This window comes from Phasianus colchicus, chromosome 32 (genome assembly GCF_987193195.1).
Source record: "Phasianus colchicus chromosome 32, bPhaCol1.hap1.1, whole genome shotgun sequence".
Taxonomy (NCBI): domain Eukaryota; kingdom Metazoa; phylum Chordata; class Aves; order Galliformes; family Phasianidae; genus Phasianus; species Phasianus colchicus.
This window is the reverse complement of record NC_143467.1, coordinates 1217387-1231565: the sequence shown is the minus strand read 5'-3', so window position 1 is coordinate 1231565 and position 14179 is coordinate 1217387. Positions and strand designations below refer to the sequence as shown.

Genomic DNA, 14179 nt, shown 5'->3' with positions numbered 1-14179 from the left:
GGCGATAGAAAAGATGGTTCAGATGTTGATCTCCAGATGTTGATCTTCAGTGGTGGGTCTTGAAGGGTTGCTGTTTGGTTGACGACTGCACAAACTTATTTCTAAGTCCAAAAGTGGTTGAGTCAGCCTTCCTTGGAGTGGCAGCTTCTGGCCTTAGGATCTCAGCAGAAACTCCTTTGTTCCCACCTCCCGGGCCTTGCCAGCAGATCAGATGGAGCAGGGAGGTGCCCACCTGCATCCTGGTTTTCATGAGATACGATGGTGTCCTTCCCCACTTCTCCCATACCAAGCTGGAGTTTCTGGTCACAGGCCAGATATTCTGCCAGTAAACACTCCTGAGCCCTCTTCTGAAGGCAAACAGCTCCCAAGAAATGCTTTGAAAGGTAAAATTGTCCACAGATTGATGTTGGTTGCTGCCACACGGACACTTCTCATCTGCTGCAGAAGTCAGCGTCTTACTGCAAGAAGTGCCTGAGAAAGCAAACTTTCAGCCACCAGCAAAGAAGGGTTCAGGCAGGCACCCAGGAATGGCACAGACAGGAATTGCAAACCTGTCTGTCAGCCTCAGGTGGGGCTCTGCTCCTCCTGGGCACCCCACGCCCTGCTCAGCGTGGGCAGGACTGGACAGGACATCCCCCGCCTGGGGAGCTCCACTTTGATTGGTGGCAGAGTCTGCAGAGATCCAGTCCTCTTGTGCATCTTTGCTCCTTTTCTTACGGTGGAGTACGTTCCCTTCTCTTCCTGGGGCTCCTCTTGGGCAGAAGATGCCCCCGGGATCGCTGGCAGCTGACTGAAAGGACAGAGTGGGAGAGGTCTGCCTGAGTGGGGGACGGCTTTGGGGCCATATCCTGCAACCCCGAGCCAGGACTCCTGGCTGCAACGCAGCCTTCCCTACACATAGCTCTCGGGTTGCGCTGGTGCTTTCCTGAGGGCTGGAGAGGGGCCAGCCCTGTGAGCTGGGGGCTCCCAGCAGCCCCATCCCACCCCTCCACTGCTGCATTCACGTGCCCTGAACAGTGCCTGCCTGGCGTTGGGGAATGGGCTCTTGTCGGGGTGGGGAAACACAGCGTGCAGATCTGTACCCTGAGCCTGCAGTCTCACCTTGCCTTCCTCTTGTCCTCGCTTGTTCCCTCCTCAGACTCCACTATAGAGGTGACGTGGATCCAGCTGGGGAGGGGATGCAGTTCAGGAAATTTCCCTGCAATTGAGAAGGACAGATCTCGTCAGAGGAGACTGACTGTGGACCTGCTGGCCCGGTGACACACAGGGGTGCTCAGGTCTCTCCCAAAGCACCCGAGAGGGCTGCTCTGCTCCCCTTGCAGATGCAGTCTCCCTCTGTGCCCTCCGTGCCTCGTGCCCAGCTCCTCCTCCCCAGGCTGCAGCTCTGTTTTGGGACTGCATTAAGGGCTTTGCTTTGGGAAAGAGGAGCTGGGTGGCGCCTGTGCGGTGACAGTGTCTTTTGGGGGCTCATTTCCTGGGGGAAAGGACAGGGCCGAGGACCCCCCGTGCTCTTGCCATCCCCTGGGATGGGAGCACTTGTGGGAACGTGGCAGCCAGCATCTCAGATTTGATGAGGACGACGTGTGGTCGGGAGGAGAGGCAGTGCTGAGCTGGTGCGAATGGTTTCACAAGGTGCAAATGGTTTCACAAGTCAGAGCCTTTGGGTGATGGTGGGATGGGGATTTTGCCATCACGTGTTGGTTGCGTGTGGTATAGAGAGGGACTGGCAGCTGCTTTACCTTCCTTCCCCCGGCCAAGACGTAGCAAAGGGACTTTTGAGGCCTTGCAGGGTTTCCCGGGCGGTGGTTTGGGCGCAAACTCCCGTTTAAACCTGTACAAAAGGAGAAGACGCGGTGTGAGCCAGGGCTCCGGCGGCCCTTTCTGCTGGCTGGGATCACCCTGCTCACAGGCAGATTCTCACATCGCCTGAAGGCCATCCTTCCCCAGGATCGACTGAGCCCCAGAACCAAGGACTGTCCTGGGAAACGGAGTCACCCGGCCACGATGGGATGAAAATGTCACCTACATCCCTTCATCTCTTCCCCCAGATCTACCTCTCGAGAGAAGGTCAGCCTTCCCTGAGTTCCCTAAGCACCGTGACCTGTGACCTGAGGTGTTAGCGAGCACCAGGGGAGCCTGGCACGCTGCCTCTAAGAAAGCATGGAGTGTGGAGCAGGGTGGATTCGCGTGGCCACATTCCATGACCGCCCTGCAAGGATGGGGACTTGATGACGCTATTGGAGCAGATAAGCTACCCTGTTTTCCTGGCCCACCCTGAGCCAAGGCTTTCCACCTTACATGTTTTCAAGTACACTCTGCAGGACAAAGGTATATTTGACTTGGGAGACTCAAGCTCTACCCGAAAGTAAGAAGTGGTATAAAACGGCATGAGAGAGAAGGAATACGGGGGGGTGGAAGGATGCCGTAGGCAAGTGGGGAAGCAGGGGCTGCAGCCACAAACATCCTCACCTGGGAAAGACGATGACTTGGCCTGAGGAGGTCAGCGAGGCTACAGCTGCCATCCGGGACACCAGCATGTTCAGCAGCCAGGGGACCTGCAGGGGAGGAGCAGGGGAGGATGCGGGACGTCCTCGTCACGGCTGAGGCACTGGGGACACGAGGAGCTGACGGCAGCACAGCTCTCGCACGGCCCAAGCAGCCAGCCAGCGCCTGGTGAGCCATGTGCAGGCAGCTCTGGGCTCGTGGGACTGCCCAGGCCACGGAGAAACCTACAGCTCACCTTGAAAACAACTTTCTCTAGGTTCTCCTTCCCGCTGATCCTCTCCAGGAAGTCGTAGTAGAACTTGACATGGACTCTCGTTCCCTCGATGAGGAGCACTCCGATGTCCTTCAGGACAAAGGCGATGTTCTCCCCCTTCTTCAGGCAGTGGGAGACGAGGGACGTGGTGCCGAATATGCAGGCCTTCGCAGTCTGCCGGCTCACAGATGCGGCCGCGGCCACCTGAGAGTATTTGAGGGCCTCCACCTCCTTATGGCCTGGAAAATCACACGGCAGAGTTTGTCATGCGGCGGCTCTTCCACGGCTGCTTCCCAAGTGCTGCTTCTTGCAGTCACCACCCAGGACAGCCCCATATTTGCACGGACTCCATGCAGGGAGGGTGAGGTTTGCTTTTGCAATGGATGGCTCCATTCGTCCTGTCTGTGCAGCAAGAAGGGGTTTAAGCCTCCTCGTACCTGGCAGGTAATCCTTGTTATCCGCGAGGTTACGGATGCCCGCAAGGTTCCTGGCCAGGTGAAACGCAGGCCACTGAAGAGTCATGGTTCCATCCTCAGCCTCGATCCGCTCGGAGGCAATGCTGAAGGAACCGAGGGTGGGAATTCGGACTCCCTGCACGTGGAAGAGAAGGGAAGGGCTGAAGTGTGAAGGCTGGAGGAAGAGCTGAAGGTTGCCCCGTCCACGGACGGTGCTTTGGGTCCTGCTGTGCCCTCTCCCACTGTTCGGAAGCTCAGGCAGGGCGGTGGGAGAGCTTTGGGAAGGAGCTGCCCGCTCCTCCCCCTCCCTTCGCCCTCCAAAAACGCGGCACAGCAGTCAGGGCAGAAGCAGCCTCGTGGAATCCAGAAGCTTGCAGAGCTTGTGAGCAGCCCCAGCACACTTGGTGCAGCCATACCACGCATGCGGGAGGCCCACTGGTACCCGAGAGGCATTTTGGGGGTGAATAGCCTGCTTTCCGTGGAGGGGAAGAGTCATTGCGTTCTGTGGCCCAAGGCGAGGGGACTCCCCACCCCTGCAAGCAGACAAGTGGGAAGAAGGCGCCGACCCACCTTGCGCAGCAGGAGCTGCTCTTGGACATAGACGGCCACCGCATCCCAGACAGCAACTTGCTCTGCAGGGCAAAGGAAAAGCAGGTCACGCTCTGCTTCTGCCGCTTCTCCTGCTGGCTCAGGGCAGGAGGGAGGTGGCAGATGGAAAATGTCGTCCCTGTCCCCAGCCCCACACGGAGGCAGCCCTGAGACAGTCCCCGTGCCGGCTATGGGCCCGCGTACCTTTGGCGGTGACCTCTGGCATTCTGTAGCCCCGCTGTGTGGCGGGGCCATCCTCCCAGAATTTCATCTCGGTCTGCTTCACACCAGCGCGATGCTCCCTGTTGGCAACAGCCATGCCGGAGCCCAGCCAGTTCATGAGCCCCGTTCTACTGTTCAGCCTGGTGCCATGTGGTGTGGAATATTGCTTTGGCCCTTCTGGGTCGGCAGTCCTGGTTCTGTCCCCTCCCAGCTCCTCGTGCCTCCCCAGCTCCTCACTGGCAAGGCAGTCTGAAGAGCTGACGACGCCTTGGCTGAGTGGAAGAACTGCCCAGCAACAGCCAAAGCATCGACATTATTCTCATACAGAATCCAAAGGACAGGAAGCACACACAAAGAAACAGTCGGTTGGGTTTATGCCAAGGTTTTGGTAGCAGGAGGCTGAAGGTATGGCTTCTGGGAGAAGAGACCAGGACCAACCGTTCCTGCAGACTCCTCCAAAACCCCTTGGCCATTGGCACGTGTGATGGATGTATTTCACAGAATCATCACAGAACCATAGAATGGCTGGCCTGGGTTGAAAAGGACCTCAAAGATCATCTCGTTTCCACCCTTGCAGGGTCGCCAACCACCAGACCAGGCTGCCCAGAGCCACATCCACAATTTGCTGGCAGTTCTTTGTGTGCACAATGGCCACAAATCCAATCAGGTCCCTTTAGTGCTACTGATCAAAGGGTCCATCCCATTCATCAGCCAGTTTATGAGCTTGAAAGTATGTGGTGGTGAGAGGTCCAAAAGGACACCCTGCCACATTGCAGTTCCAGCCATGACCAGTATCACTCTCATTCCTGCTCCACTTTCACCTCCAAGCTCCCTGGAGGCGTCAGGCCTCCAGGAGCATCTCATACCTCCAGCTTCAGTCAACAGGGTGTTGTTGGCGGAGGACTAGGAGTGAGAGAACCCTTGTCCCAGTCCCAGCTGATTGTATGTACCACCCCCATTGATGCACAGTGGGGCTTCCTGCTCGAGGTCCCTTTTCAAAACCCATTTTACGATAAACCCAAGTGCAATTGCTTGTCCCAACGTAGATACCACCTGGCTGAGTACGATTCAGACAAAAAATCCCCACAGTGGCATTTTGCATTGGCCATGGAGATGGATTCTTCCCAGCGGGTAGCGCGGTTGATTCTGCTGTAGCTGCTTGCCAGCCATTTAGGGGCGATAGGAGTTGAAACCCAGGGTCAGGTTTCAAGTCCCATGGGTCCTCCGCAGACCTAACAGTTACTCAGCCTATAGACATTTGCTATTTGCTCAGCCAGTTGGAAGAAAAAGGGTTTTTTATATCCCACCCCTTCCCATCCCTGAAGTTTTGGGGAAGATGACCAACTGTGACAGGAGTTGCAACACATACTATCCAGCAAAATAACAAAAATGACATTTTGGTCAAACGTTGCAAGACTAATCACCAAAGCACCAATGATTAAAGTCAGCTGTCGGCCTCCCTGTGTTCAGTCACGGTCCCTCAGGAGTCTTCTGTAAAATAAAACAGACATCGGCTTGCCCTTTTGAGCTTTGTTAATACGGTTAAAATGAGGGAATAATCCAGCGAGTGTTAATTTTATATTCCTGTTCCTGGACATCGTTAGCCTTGCAAGCATATTTATTATTCCGTTAGGGTCAGGGGGACTGGCCCCACACTAGGCAAGTCAACCAACACAGGCTGGCCAGGGAGATAAGAGGGCTTCCCTGGCTTATCTGCATCTGGATCGAGAGTGACGGGCAAGAGTGGTGGGGCCTTGGGACAGAAGGCATTAAATCGAGGACAGCCATTAATTCCCCAGCAATCGTTAATTCTTCTGACTGCCTCAGAGGTGCTGGTGGTCCAATGGGGTTCTTCCAGTCTCAGGAATTTCTGAAGGAGGACGTTGGATCATTCCACAATGCCACTAGCTTGGCTGTAGCAGGGGATGTGAAAGATCCAACGAATGCCTTCCTCTCTGGCCCATTCTCCTACACCTCTGCGGTGAAATGGGAGCCATTGTCTGATTGGAAGGCAGCCGCTGCCTTCTGACGCTCCTCCTCTCGGTCCTTCAGCTGCAGCTTCTGCATCATCTCCACAAGGCTTTTCGTTGCACAGGACTGGAAAGAAACAAGGCGAGTGTAGGAAGAGGACACCACTTCCCTCGGGAAATCTCTTCCGTGTCCGACAGACGGAGGCCCTGGGAACAACAGGAGCCGTGTCTGTGCTCACCAAGGACTCACCTCTGCTCGTGCAGCAGCAGCTCTCTGAGAAGCCTTCTTCAGTTCCACGCTCCTCTCTTTTCGTCGCTGTCTTCTTGCTGTAAGGCAAGAGAAAAGATGAATTTGTTTTGTCGACAGCAAAACTGCAGAAACATGGGTACCGTAAAAGCAGATGGCAGAAAAAAGACAAAGGGAGTTGGACTAGGAAGCCTCTCAGTGAATGACATTTCCATGGGACGTGCAGACCACCACCATGGAGCTAACGGAAAGAGGCGGGCTTGCGCATTCTGGCACCTCACTGCCCTTGGACTTTGTAGCCTTCAACCCATTGCCCCTGTACAGAGAAGGAAAAAGCAAAGCAAACCCTAAGCAAACTCGGGGTGCTTGAAAAGGGAAGCAGCTCAGCACGGCGGTACCACAGCACCTGCTCACCTCTTCGCCTGGAGCTCCGCGCTGCGGCAGGCCCAGGCTGTGCTGCTGGAGCCGGCACGCTGTCTCCGCTCTGACCCCTCGCTCTCTTTTTGGCAGGCAGTTGCGCTGCTGTTGGTCTCCCTTCTTCCAAGCCCTTGCGTTTACATCCAGCCTGGGCCTTGGAGACGGAGCGGGGGCACACGGCAGGGGAAGGTCTTCCCCCTGTGCTGGACCTGCTCTTCTAGGAAGCCCTCCAGCCTGGAGAGGAGCTTCAGCTGCTGTTTGGTGACAAGCTCTCTCAGAACGCACCTGCTGCACCACTTTCACAGAGATATTGCCATTTGGCTGAGCACCAATCTCTGTTAAGAAAGGAGAAGCAACAAGATTTAGCAAGAGCCCAACGCTACTTTCAGTCTGCAAAATGGGCCACAATGCTAGGACATCTCATCTGGAGTGTTCACGGTCATGGATCTTAGGATCTCGGGTGAACCGTGGTTCACATTTCTAATCAGTACAGGAATGCTAATGTGATTATGACCACAGCCAACACACGACAAAAACAGTCCCAGCAAGGGACAGACAGAAAGCCTAACTAGAAAGACGGTGCACCAAACCCCGATGCCTGTTGTGTGCCTGGACCTCTCTTGGGTGCCATGTCACACTTGGTGCTCCCCCTCTGCCTTTCCGCATGGCTGCGCTTCAGAGGAAGGCCACTGGCATCAGCTTCTGACAGAAAGAAAACAAGGAAGACATGAAGAGCATCTCCTTGGAGGAAGAGTTCAGCACAGTCAGCCACAAACTTCTGGTCCTCAAGCGTAGTTTCTTCAATTGGCCTTTCCGCTGCTATATATTCCCTCCATGGGAAATGCCCCTGCCGGAGTCTCTTCTGGCACAGTGAGCCAGGGCAATTCCCCTCCATCCGCCCGTGCCTGCTGCCCATCCCCACAGCAATGCATGGTACTGGGCAGCACAGGCGAGCTGTGTGAAACACCCTCTGCATCCTGCTGCACAAAGGAGTGCAGGGAGAGAGGAACGCTGGGGCTGGTGGTGGCAGCTGAGGGACACGGCCATCTGTGGTGCCCCATCCTGCCCCAGAGGCGGGTATGGGGAGCAGGGGGGCTGTGACACAGCACAAATGACTGCAGGCAGAGGGACACAGCAAAGGGAGCACAAAGCTTTTAATAACGTAACATAGAAAACAAGGAGTAACAGTAAGGACGATAACCCTAAAATTCCCATCCCACAAGAGTTCATTGCCAGATGACGTCCCATCCCACTGCCACGATGACTCCGGAGGACAGCTTGGTTCTGGAAAGGAGGGATGGGGCCGCTGGCGGTGCCTCTGGAACGCTGCCACTGCTGCCTGGTGCTGTGGGGCCGGCGAGGAGCGCAGGGTTACGGGTAGCCATACTGGTCGGCTATGGCCATGTCTATCTCCCGCTGCACCAGGAACTGCACGGGGCCGATCTTCATCTGCTGGGCCGCCCGCTGCCGCTCCTCCTGGGCCAGCTTCTTCATGCGCTCCCGCTCGGGCCGCTGCTCGGCTGTGATGGGCAGCGACTCCTCCATCACTATGGGTACCGCACTGCCGCCCGCCCGTGGCCCCACGCAGGGCACAAAGTCCCCGGGGCGCTGCAGCCGAGGCTGCTGCTGGTGCAGCACTGCTGGTGGTGGTGGTGGTGGTGGTGGTGGTGGTGATGGTGGGTCCCTCCGCAGCGGTGAGCTCCTCTGCGGGGACGGGCGCAGGCAGCTCGGCGCCGTCTTCTCGGCAGTGCCCCCCTCTTGCCCCGTGCTGCCTGGAGATGCCGGCGCTGCCTGGTCTGTGCCGCTGTGCTGGGGCCGGAGGGCAGCAGGGCCGGTGCTGGCTGAGGGTTGGGGCTGCACGGAGGGTGGCTGGCGCGCCGGGCCCACCACAGTCACCCTCTGCCCCAGCGGGTGCACGACCTGGATGGATTTACACAAGTGCACGCGCAGCTCGCTGGCAGTGCCCGCTTGCCCGCTGCTGCTGGCTCCTGCGCTGGCTCCAGACAGCTCCGCTTGGCACGGGCCTTTGCGGCCTTTTCTCTCTGTTCTTTCCCTGCGCGGCGGCAGCTTCCTTTTCTTGGCTGGAGCGCTGGTGGTGGGCTGCTCCTGCTGGGAGCTCTCCCGTTTCTGGGGGGTGCCGGCAGGCGCAGGGCGCTTGGCCCGCTTGGTGCTGCCCCTCTTCTTCTTTTCTGCCACCCGGCTGGGGACAGAGCCCGGTGACGGGGGCGAGTGAGCCTCACCCACCTGCGGCTCCCTTTGCTGCACCTCCTCGGTGGGCTGTGCGCTTTGGGCTGAGGGAGGCGTGGTGACAGCCAAGGCGGTCGGCTGTGGACTGAGCCGGGCACTCGCAGGTGCCGTGATGGGGCGCAGCTGCGACAACCCACAGTGCAGCTCAGGCAGGAACCCGGGGGATGGTGGGAGCCCCCAGAAGGGGTCGGCGGGCGTCCCGGAGGCAGCCTGTGTGCTGAGCTCTCTGCTGTCCCTGGGGTTGTCAGGGAGCTCAGCCATGAAGCATCCTGGGGCAGGGCTGCTGGGGTTCTCATGGGGGACCTCAACAGCTCTTGCCACGTCTGAAAATGCAAGAACATCCCCAACAATGGCGATGATAGCCTTCCCACACCTGCTCTGCGCAAACACGCACCTGCAGCTCTGCAGCCCCCAAACTCACCATCGATCCAAGACAGCAAACCCTGGATGTCCGTGATGTCCTCCGGCACATCTGAGCTGGTCGCCACTGCAGGGAAAAGCAAAAAAATCCCAAAGAGTGAATGCCAGCTCTCCCGGACCATGTTCACAGAACGGGATCTAGGACGAACATCGGCTTCCCATTATAAATCAGGACAGGAAAGGTAACTGTAAATCCCAGGGATTAAGACCCCAAGCAACACGCAATGAGAACAGTCCCAGGAAAGAACAGGCAGAAAGCCTAACGAGAAAGACAGTGCACCAAACCCCGATGCCTGTTGTGTGTCCGCACCTCTCTTGGGTGCTGTGCCACACTCCGTGCTCCTGCCCTGGCTTTCCACCTGGCTGCGCTTCAGAGGAAGGCCACTTGCATCAGCTTCTGACAGCAAAGAGACAAGACAGACATGAAGAGCATCTCTTTGGAGGAAGATTGGAGCACTGCCAACCACAAACTTCTGGTCTTCAAGAGCAGTTTTGTCAGTTGGCCATTCTGCTGCTGCAGCCTTGTGCCACTTCTGCAGTCAGCACAGAACTGCAGTGTCCTTTCCTCTCTCCTCCATCACACACAGCCCTGCACGCAGCCCTGTTTAGAGGCAGGTACCCACACCGCAGCTCACAAGAGCTTCTTCCCTGCGGAGGCTTTCCGTTTCCCCCCTTGCCCCGCACCATTCCACAGATGCACTGGTTTTGTCCCTACAACAACAGACCGTATGTTGATTTCACAGACACCAGCAGGCAGAGAAGTATTGTCCAGTAAGACCACGTCTCCCCCAAAAACAGAAAGATGCTACTTTGATAGCCCAAACACAAACTGACACAAACTCTTCTCACTGCCCCTTCCTGCACTCCAAACGGATGCTTACTTGACATCGCCTACAGCACTGCAACTGCAGTCTTCAGCTGCCTTGATTCCTGAGTTCTCCTTTTGGACAGGAACCCTACACAAAGTATGAACAAGTGAAAAATCATGAGGAAGAAGCGTTTTCCCAGCTTTCTTCTGCCATGCAATGTAGCCTCTGGAGGAGGGCAATGCTTGGACATCAGCTGGCTGCAACAGCTGCCCATCACTAGCTCCAGCTTGTGTCTGACTGCCATGGCTTCTGTCAGCAAGTGCCCCCAGGTCCCCTTTTCCCCCACAGCTGTGCTGATCGTCCACGGCCACAGCTGAGCAGCTGGCTCTCTGCCGTGACTGCAGCGTGGTTTGGGGAAACACCTGCTGGGTATGGCACACCAAGCAATCCATGGAGCAGTGAGCCACAAGTTGCACTCTATGGAGCCTGCGCTCTGCTTCCTTGGAAAGGTCTGACACGAAGGTGGGGGCTCGGCAGCAGTTTTCCAGGGGAGGAATGACGTTTCATCATCCTCACCGAATCGTGGGATGGAATCTCAACAAGAGCCCATTTCCTGTGGGTACAGCCAGAAGGGCACTGTGTGAGCTGGGAAATCCTCCCCAGCCCAGCTTTTCTGCTGAGACACCTCCCGGCAACCAGCCAGCACCCAACCCAGCTCACCTGGTCAGCCTGCTCAGCCTGAGCTGTGCCCAGCTCACACACACGCCGCAGCGGTGCTTCCAGTGGGCTCTCACAGGGTGATCTCTCTCAAGAAAAGCACAGAGCTCAGTCTCCGCGTGCAGCACGCTCACGAGTGCACCAGCTCTGCTCACCAGCTGTGGCACAAACGCTCCCAGCCTGGCAACGACTGTGACCTCAGCGAGTGCCCGCATCACTTCTGTGCTTTCATCACAGGCAAAGGGAGTGGTCACCTCCTAGACCCACATTTTAGGAAACCAACACCAGGGCCGCCCAGTGGGCTGAATGGGGGTAATTGAAGGGGGGTTAATTGAAGTAAAGCAACAGAGAAGTGAAGATGACTCTTGTGCCGCCCAGTAAAAACTCAGTATGGCCTCGTAGTGGTCAGTGGAGTCCCAGAGGAACTAGTGGGAACTGGGAGGAGTGCACAGCAGTATGGACCAGAAAAGTCCAGTATGGCTAAGTAAAAACCAGCGAGGACCAGTATGGCCTCAGAGTGGTCAGTGGAGTCCTATAGCAATCAGTAGAAACCAACAGGAAGGCACATCTGTGTGCCCCAGGGCCGGTGCCGGCCTCTGCCTCTGGCTTTGGGCCCCAGGGCTGGTGCTGGGCTCTCTGGCTGGAGCTTCAGACTTCAGGGCCGGCACCAGCCTCTCAGGCTGTGGCTTCAGGCCCGAAGCTGGTGCTGGCTTCTTGTGTTGTGGCTTCAGGTTTAGGCCCAGGACTCGTGCCAGCCTCTCTGGCTGGGGCTGGGCTTTAAGGGAGGGAATGGCCTCAAGTTGCACCAGGGCAGATTCAGGCTGGACGTTAGGAAATATTACTGCTGCAACAGAGTGGTCGGGTGCTGGAATGGGCTGCACTGGGAGTGGTGGAGTCACCAACCCTGGAGGTGTTCAAGGAACATTGAGACGTTGTGTTGAGGGACGCGGATTAGTGAGAGCTATTAGTGATTTCAACCTGGTGATTGTGTGATTGTGTGATTCTGGATGGGGGATTCAGGGAGTACGCTGGGGGGGAGAGGGAGGAAGGAGGGGAGGAGGAGCATCAGAATGGGGGACTAGGAGGGGTGGGTCGGGGGAAGGGGAGGAGGAAAGGCACCCTGGGGGTCAGAATGGGGAATGGGGAGGGAACTGAGAAGGGGGCAGTGAGGTGGGGGGTGGAGGAGGACTGCAGGGATGAGAATGGGGGAACTGGAGTTGGGAGGGTGTTCCAGTAGTCAGATGGGAAGGGGACCACAGAGGAGGGTGTGACCCTGGAGGTCAGAAAGAGGGACTGCGGGGGTTGCGGGCGAACCACTGGGGGGGACACAGAGCACCTCCTGCCACCGAGCTGAGGCCCTGAGGGACACAGAAGCCCCACGGGGCCAAAGCAGAGCAGCACGTGGCCCCTGGCTCCCTTAGCCCCGGTCCCCATCTCGGTGCATCCTCCCCCAGACACCCACATGTAGAAGCTGAGGCAGCATGTACTCCCCCTCTGAAGTACTGTGTCCAGGTCTAGGGCCCTCAATACAAGGAAGGCAGAGAGATGTTGAGAAGGTGCAGAGGAGTGCCACAAAGATGATCAGAATGCTGCAGCACCTCCCCTACAAAGACAGGCTAAGGGAGCTGGGCTTGTTCCACTTGGAGAAAAGAAGGCTGTGGGGTGAGCGAATGGCAGCCTTTCGGGACCTAAAGGGAGCCTACAAACAGGAGGGAAGTCAACTCTTTGAAAGGGTAAAGAACAGCAGGACAAGGGGAAATGGTTTGAAGCTGAGGCAGGGAAGATTTAGCTTGGATGTCAGGGAGAAATTCTTTACTATGAGAGTGGTGAGGTGCTGGAACAGCTGCCCAGAGAGGCTGTGGATGCCCCATCCATCCCTGGAGGTGTTCAAGGCCAGGTTGGATGGGGCCCTGGGCAGCCTGGTCTGGTATGAAATGGGGAGGTTGGTGGCCCTGCCTGTGGTGGGAAGGTGTTAAAGATGATGCTTAGAGTCCATTCCAACCTGGGCCATTCTGTGTGATTCTGTGATTCTATCCTGCTCCTATCAGCGCTCCAGGCCATCCTGCAGGCTGTTGTGCAGAGCGCAGAGCTGCAGAACTCTGCTTCCCGGCCCTGTGCTCTCCAGCACTCTCCTGTGAGTTCCGCCTCTTCCAGGAACCTCCGCTGCTCCCCTGCACACACATCTGTGTGCACATTCGTGTGCAGAACCACACACCCACGTGCAAGGACTTCCCCGCACACATACCTGTGCATTCACACGCACGTGTAAGCACATCCTTGCACAGCCCTGTGTGCACACTCCATCCACGTGCATGCAAATGTGTGCAAAACCACACGGCCTTGTGCAAAGACCTGGATGCACACAACTGTGTTCATGCACACGTGTGCAAATTCACCCCTTTGCACATCAACATGCATGAAGACACGAGCGCAGCGGCAGCCTTGCACACAGCCATGCACGCACACACACATGGAAAAGTAAAAACCCTGGCCATTCTAGGATTCTACAATCTCTGCACACCCTGTATGCACACATACCTGCACTCACTGCTCTGTAACCAAACGCCACTCACATGGCACAGCCAACGTGCAGAGGATGGGAAATGTCAGGAGGAAAGATGCCCCGTTACGCTCCTTCATTCTCCTCTCTTTAATGAAGGCACTGGGGCACAGCTGCAGCCCATCCTGAGATGCGGGTTGCTGCGGGATTCCTCGTTTGGACGCTGCAGGGTTAACCCGGAGACGCAGCCTGAGGGACGCTCCTCATGTGCTCTGCAGATGGAAGTTGTGCCAGGAGCCAAGACAAGACTTTCACAGACAGCGCAGGGATGGCGCTCCTGGGCCGGGCGGTGACTGCAGAGCAGTGCCCACTGCCCTGGGATCTGCAGCACTGCACAAGGGCTCAGGGTGCAGCACTGCAGCACCGCTCACTGAGGACGCTGGGCTCAGCACCAGAGCCCTGGGTGAGCTATGGGGGTCCTGGGACGGTGATGGGGGTCCTGTCAGGGACTGTGGGAGTCTGTGAGATCCCAAGGGTGAGCCGAGGGGGTAAGGGAGGACAGCAGGAAAAAATAGCTGGGTTCTGGGGGAGCCCAGAGCAGGGACAGGGGGTGTTGATGGAGACTGTGGGTCTCTGTGAGGTCCTCGGCTGGCTGTGGGGGAGGTGCACCAGGTCTGAGGAGGTCCTTGAGGAGCTATGGGGCTCTGTGGTGGGGGGGGGGGGGGGGATACAGGCACCTGGGATGGATATGGCAACACAACCTGCAGGAGCAGAATGCTGCTCTGGTGAAAACAAGATGACGGCTGCAGGTGGGACACTGGGATATGGG

General features: G+C 57.1%; 2 protein-coding genes and 1 long non-coding RNA gene across 7 annotated transcripts; all 3 read right to left on the bottom strand.

Moving 5' to 3' along the window:
* Window positions 1-564: 564 nt before the first annotated feature.
* On the bottom strand, window positions 565-4126 carry LOC149914015 (coiled-coil domain-containing protein 81-like). The gene is made up of 8 exons (XM_090128045.1): window positions 4006-4126; window positions 3784-3845; window positions 3196-3349; window positions 2741-2997; window positions 2470-2555; window positions 1740-1831; window positions 1102-1198; window positions 565-790 (listed from the first exon to the last, which is right to left on the bottom strand). Exons 1-8 carry the CDS (start codon window positions 4118-4120, stop codon window positions 565-567), a joined length of 1089 nt encoding a protein of 362 aa, XP_089984171.1. The 5' UTR covers window positions 4121-4126.
* A 268-nt stretch (window positions 4127-4394) lies between these two features.
* On the bottom strand, window positions 4395-6989 carry LOC149914014 (uncharacterized). Its single transcript, XR_016460749.1, has 3 exons — window positions 6655-6989; window positions 6244-6320; window positions 4395-6120 (listed from the first exon to the last, which is right to left on the bottom strand). It is a non-coding gene; the product is annotated as an uncharacterized LOC149914014 (long non-coding RNA).
* Window positions 6990-7794: 805 nt separating this feature from the next.
* On the bottom strand, window positions 7795-14179 carry LOC149914013 (uncharacterized). 5 transcript variants are annotated; one of them, XM_090128136.1, is made up of 5 exons: window positions 13389-14179; window positions 10206-10280; window positions 9635-9721; window positions 9326-9391; window positions 7795-9227 (listed from the first exon to the last, which is right to left on the bottom strand). In XM_090128136.1, the coding sequence occupies exons 2-5, from the start codon at window positions 10210-10212 to the stop codon at window positions 8029-8031; spliced, it is 1359 nt and encodes a 452-aa protein (XP_089984262.1). In that variant the 5' UTR covers window positions 10213-10280; window positions 13389-14179; the 3' UTR covers window positions 7795-8028. The 5 variants fall into 5 exon arrangements, with proteins under 5 accessions (XP_089984262.1, XP_089984261.1, XP_089984263.1 ...); XM_090128135.1 differs by lacking the exon at window positions 13389-14179 and adding an exon at window positions 10854-11809; XM_090128137.1 differs by lacking the exon at window positions 13389-14179 and adding an exon at window positions 10556-10670.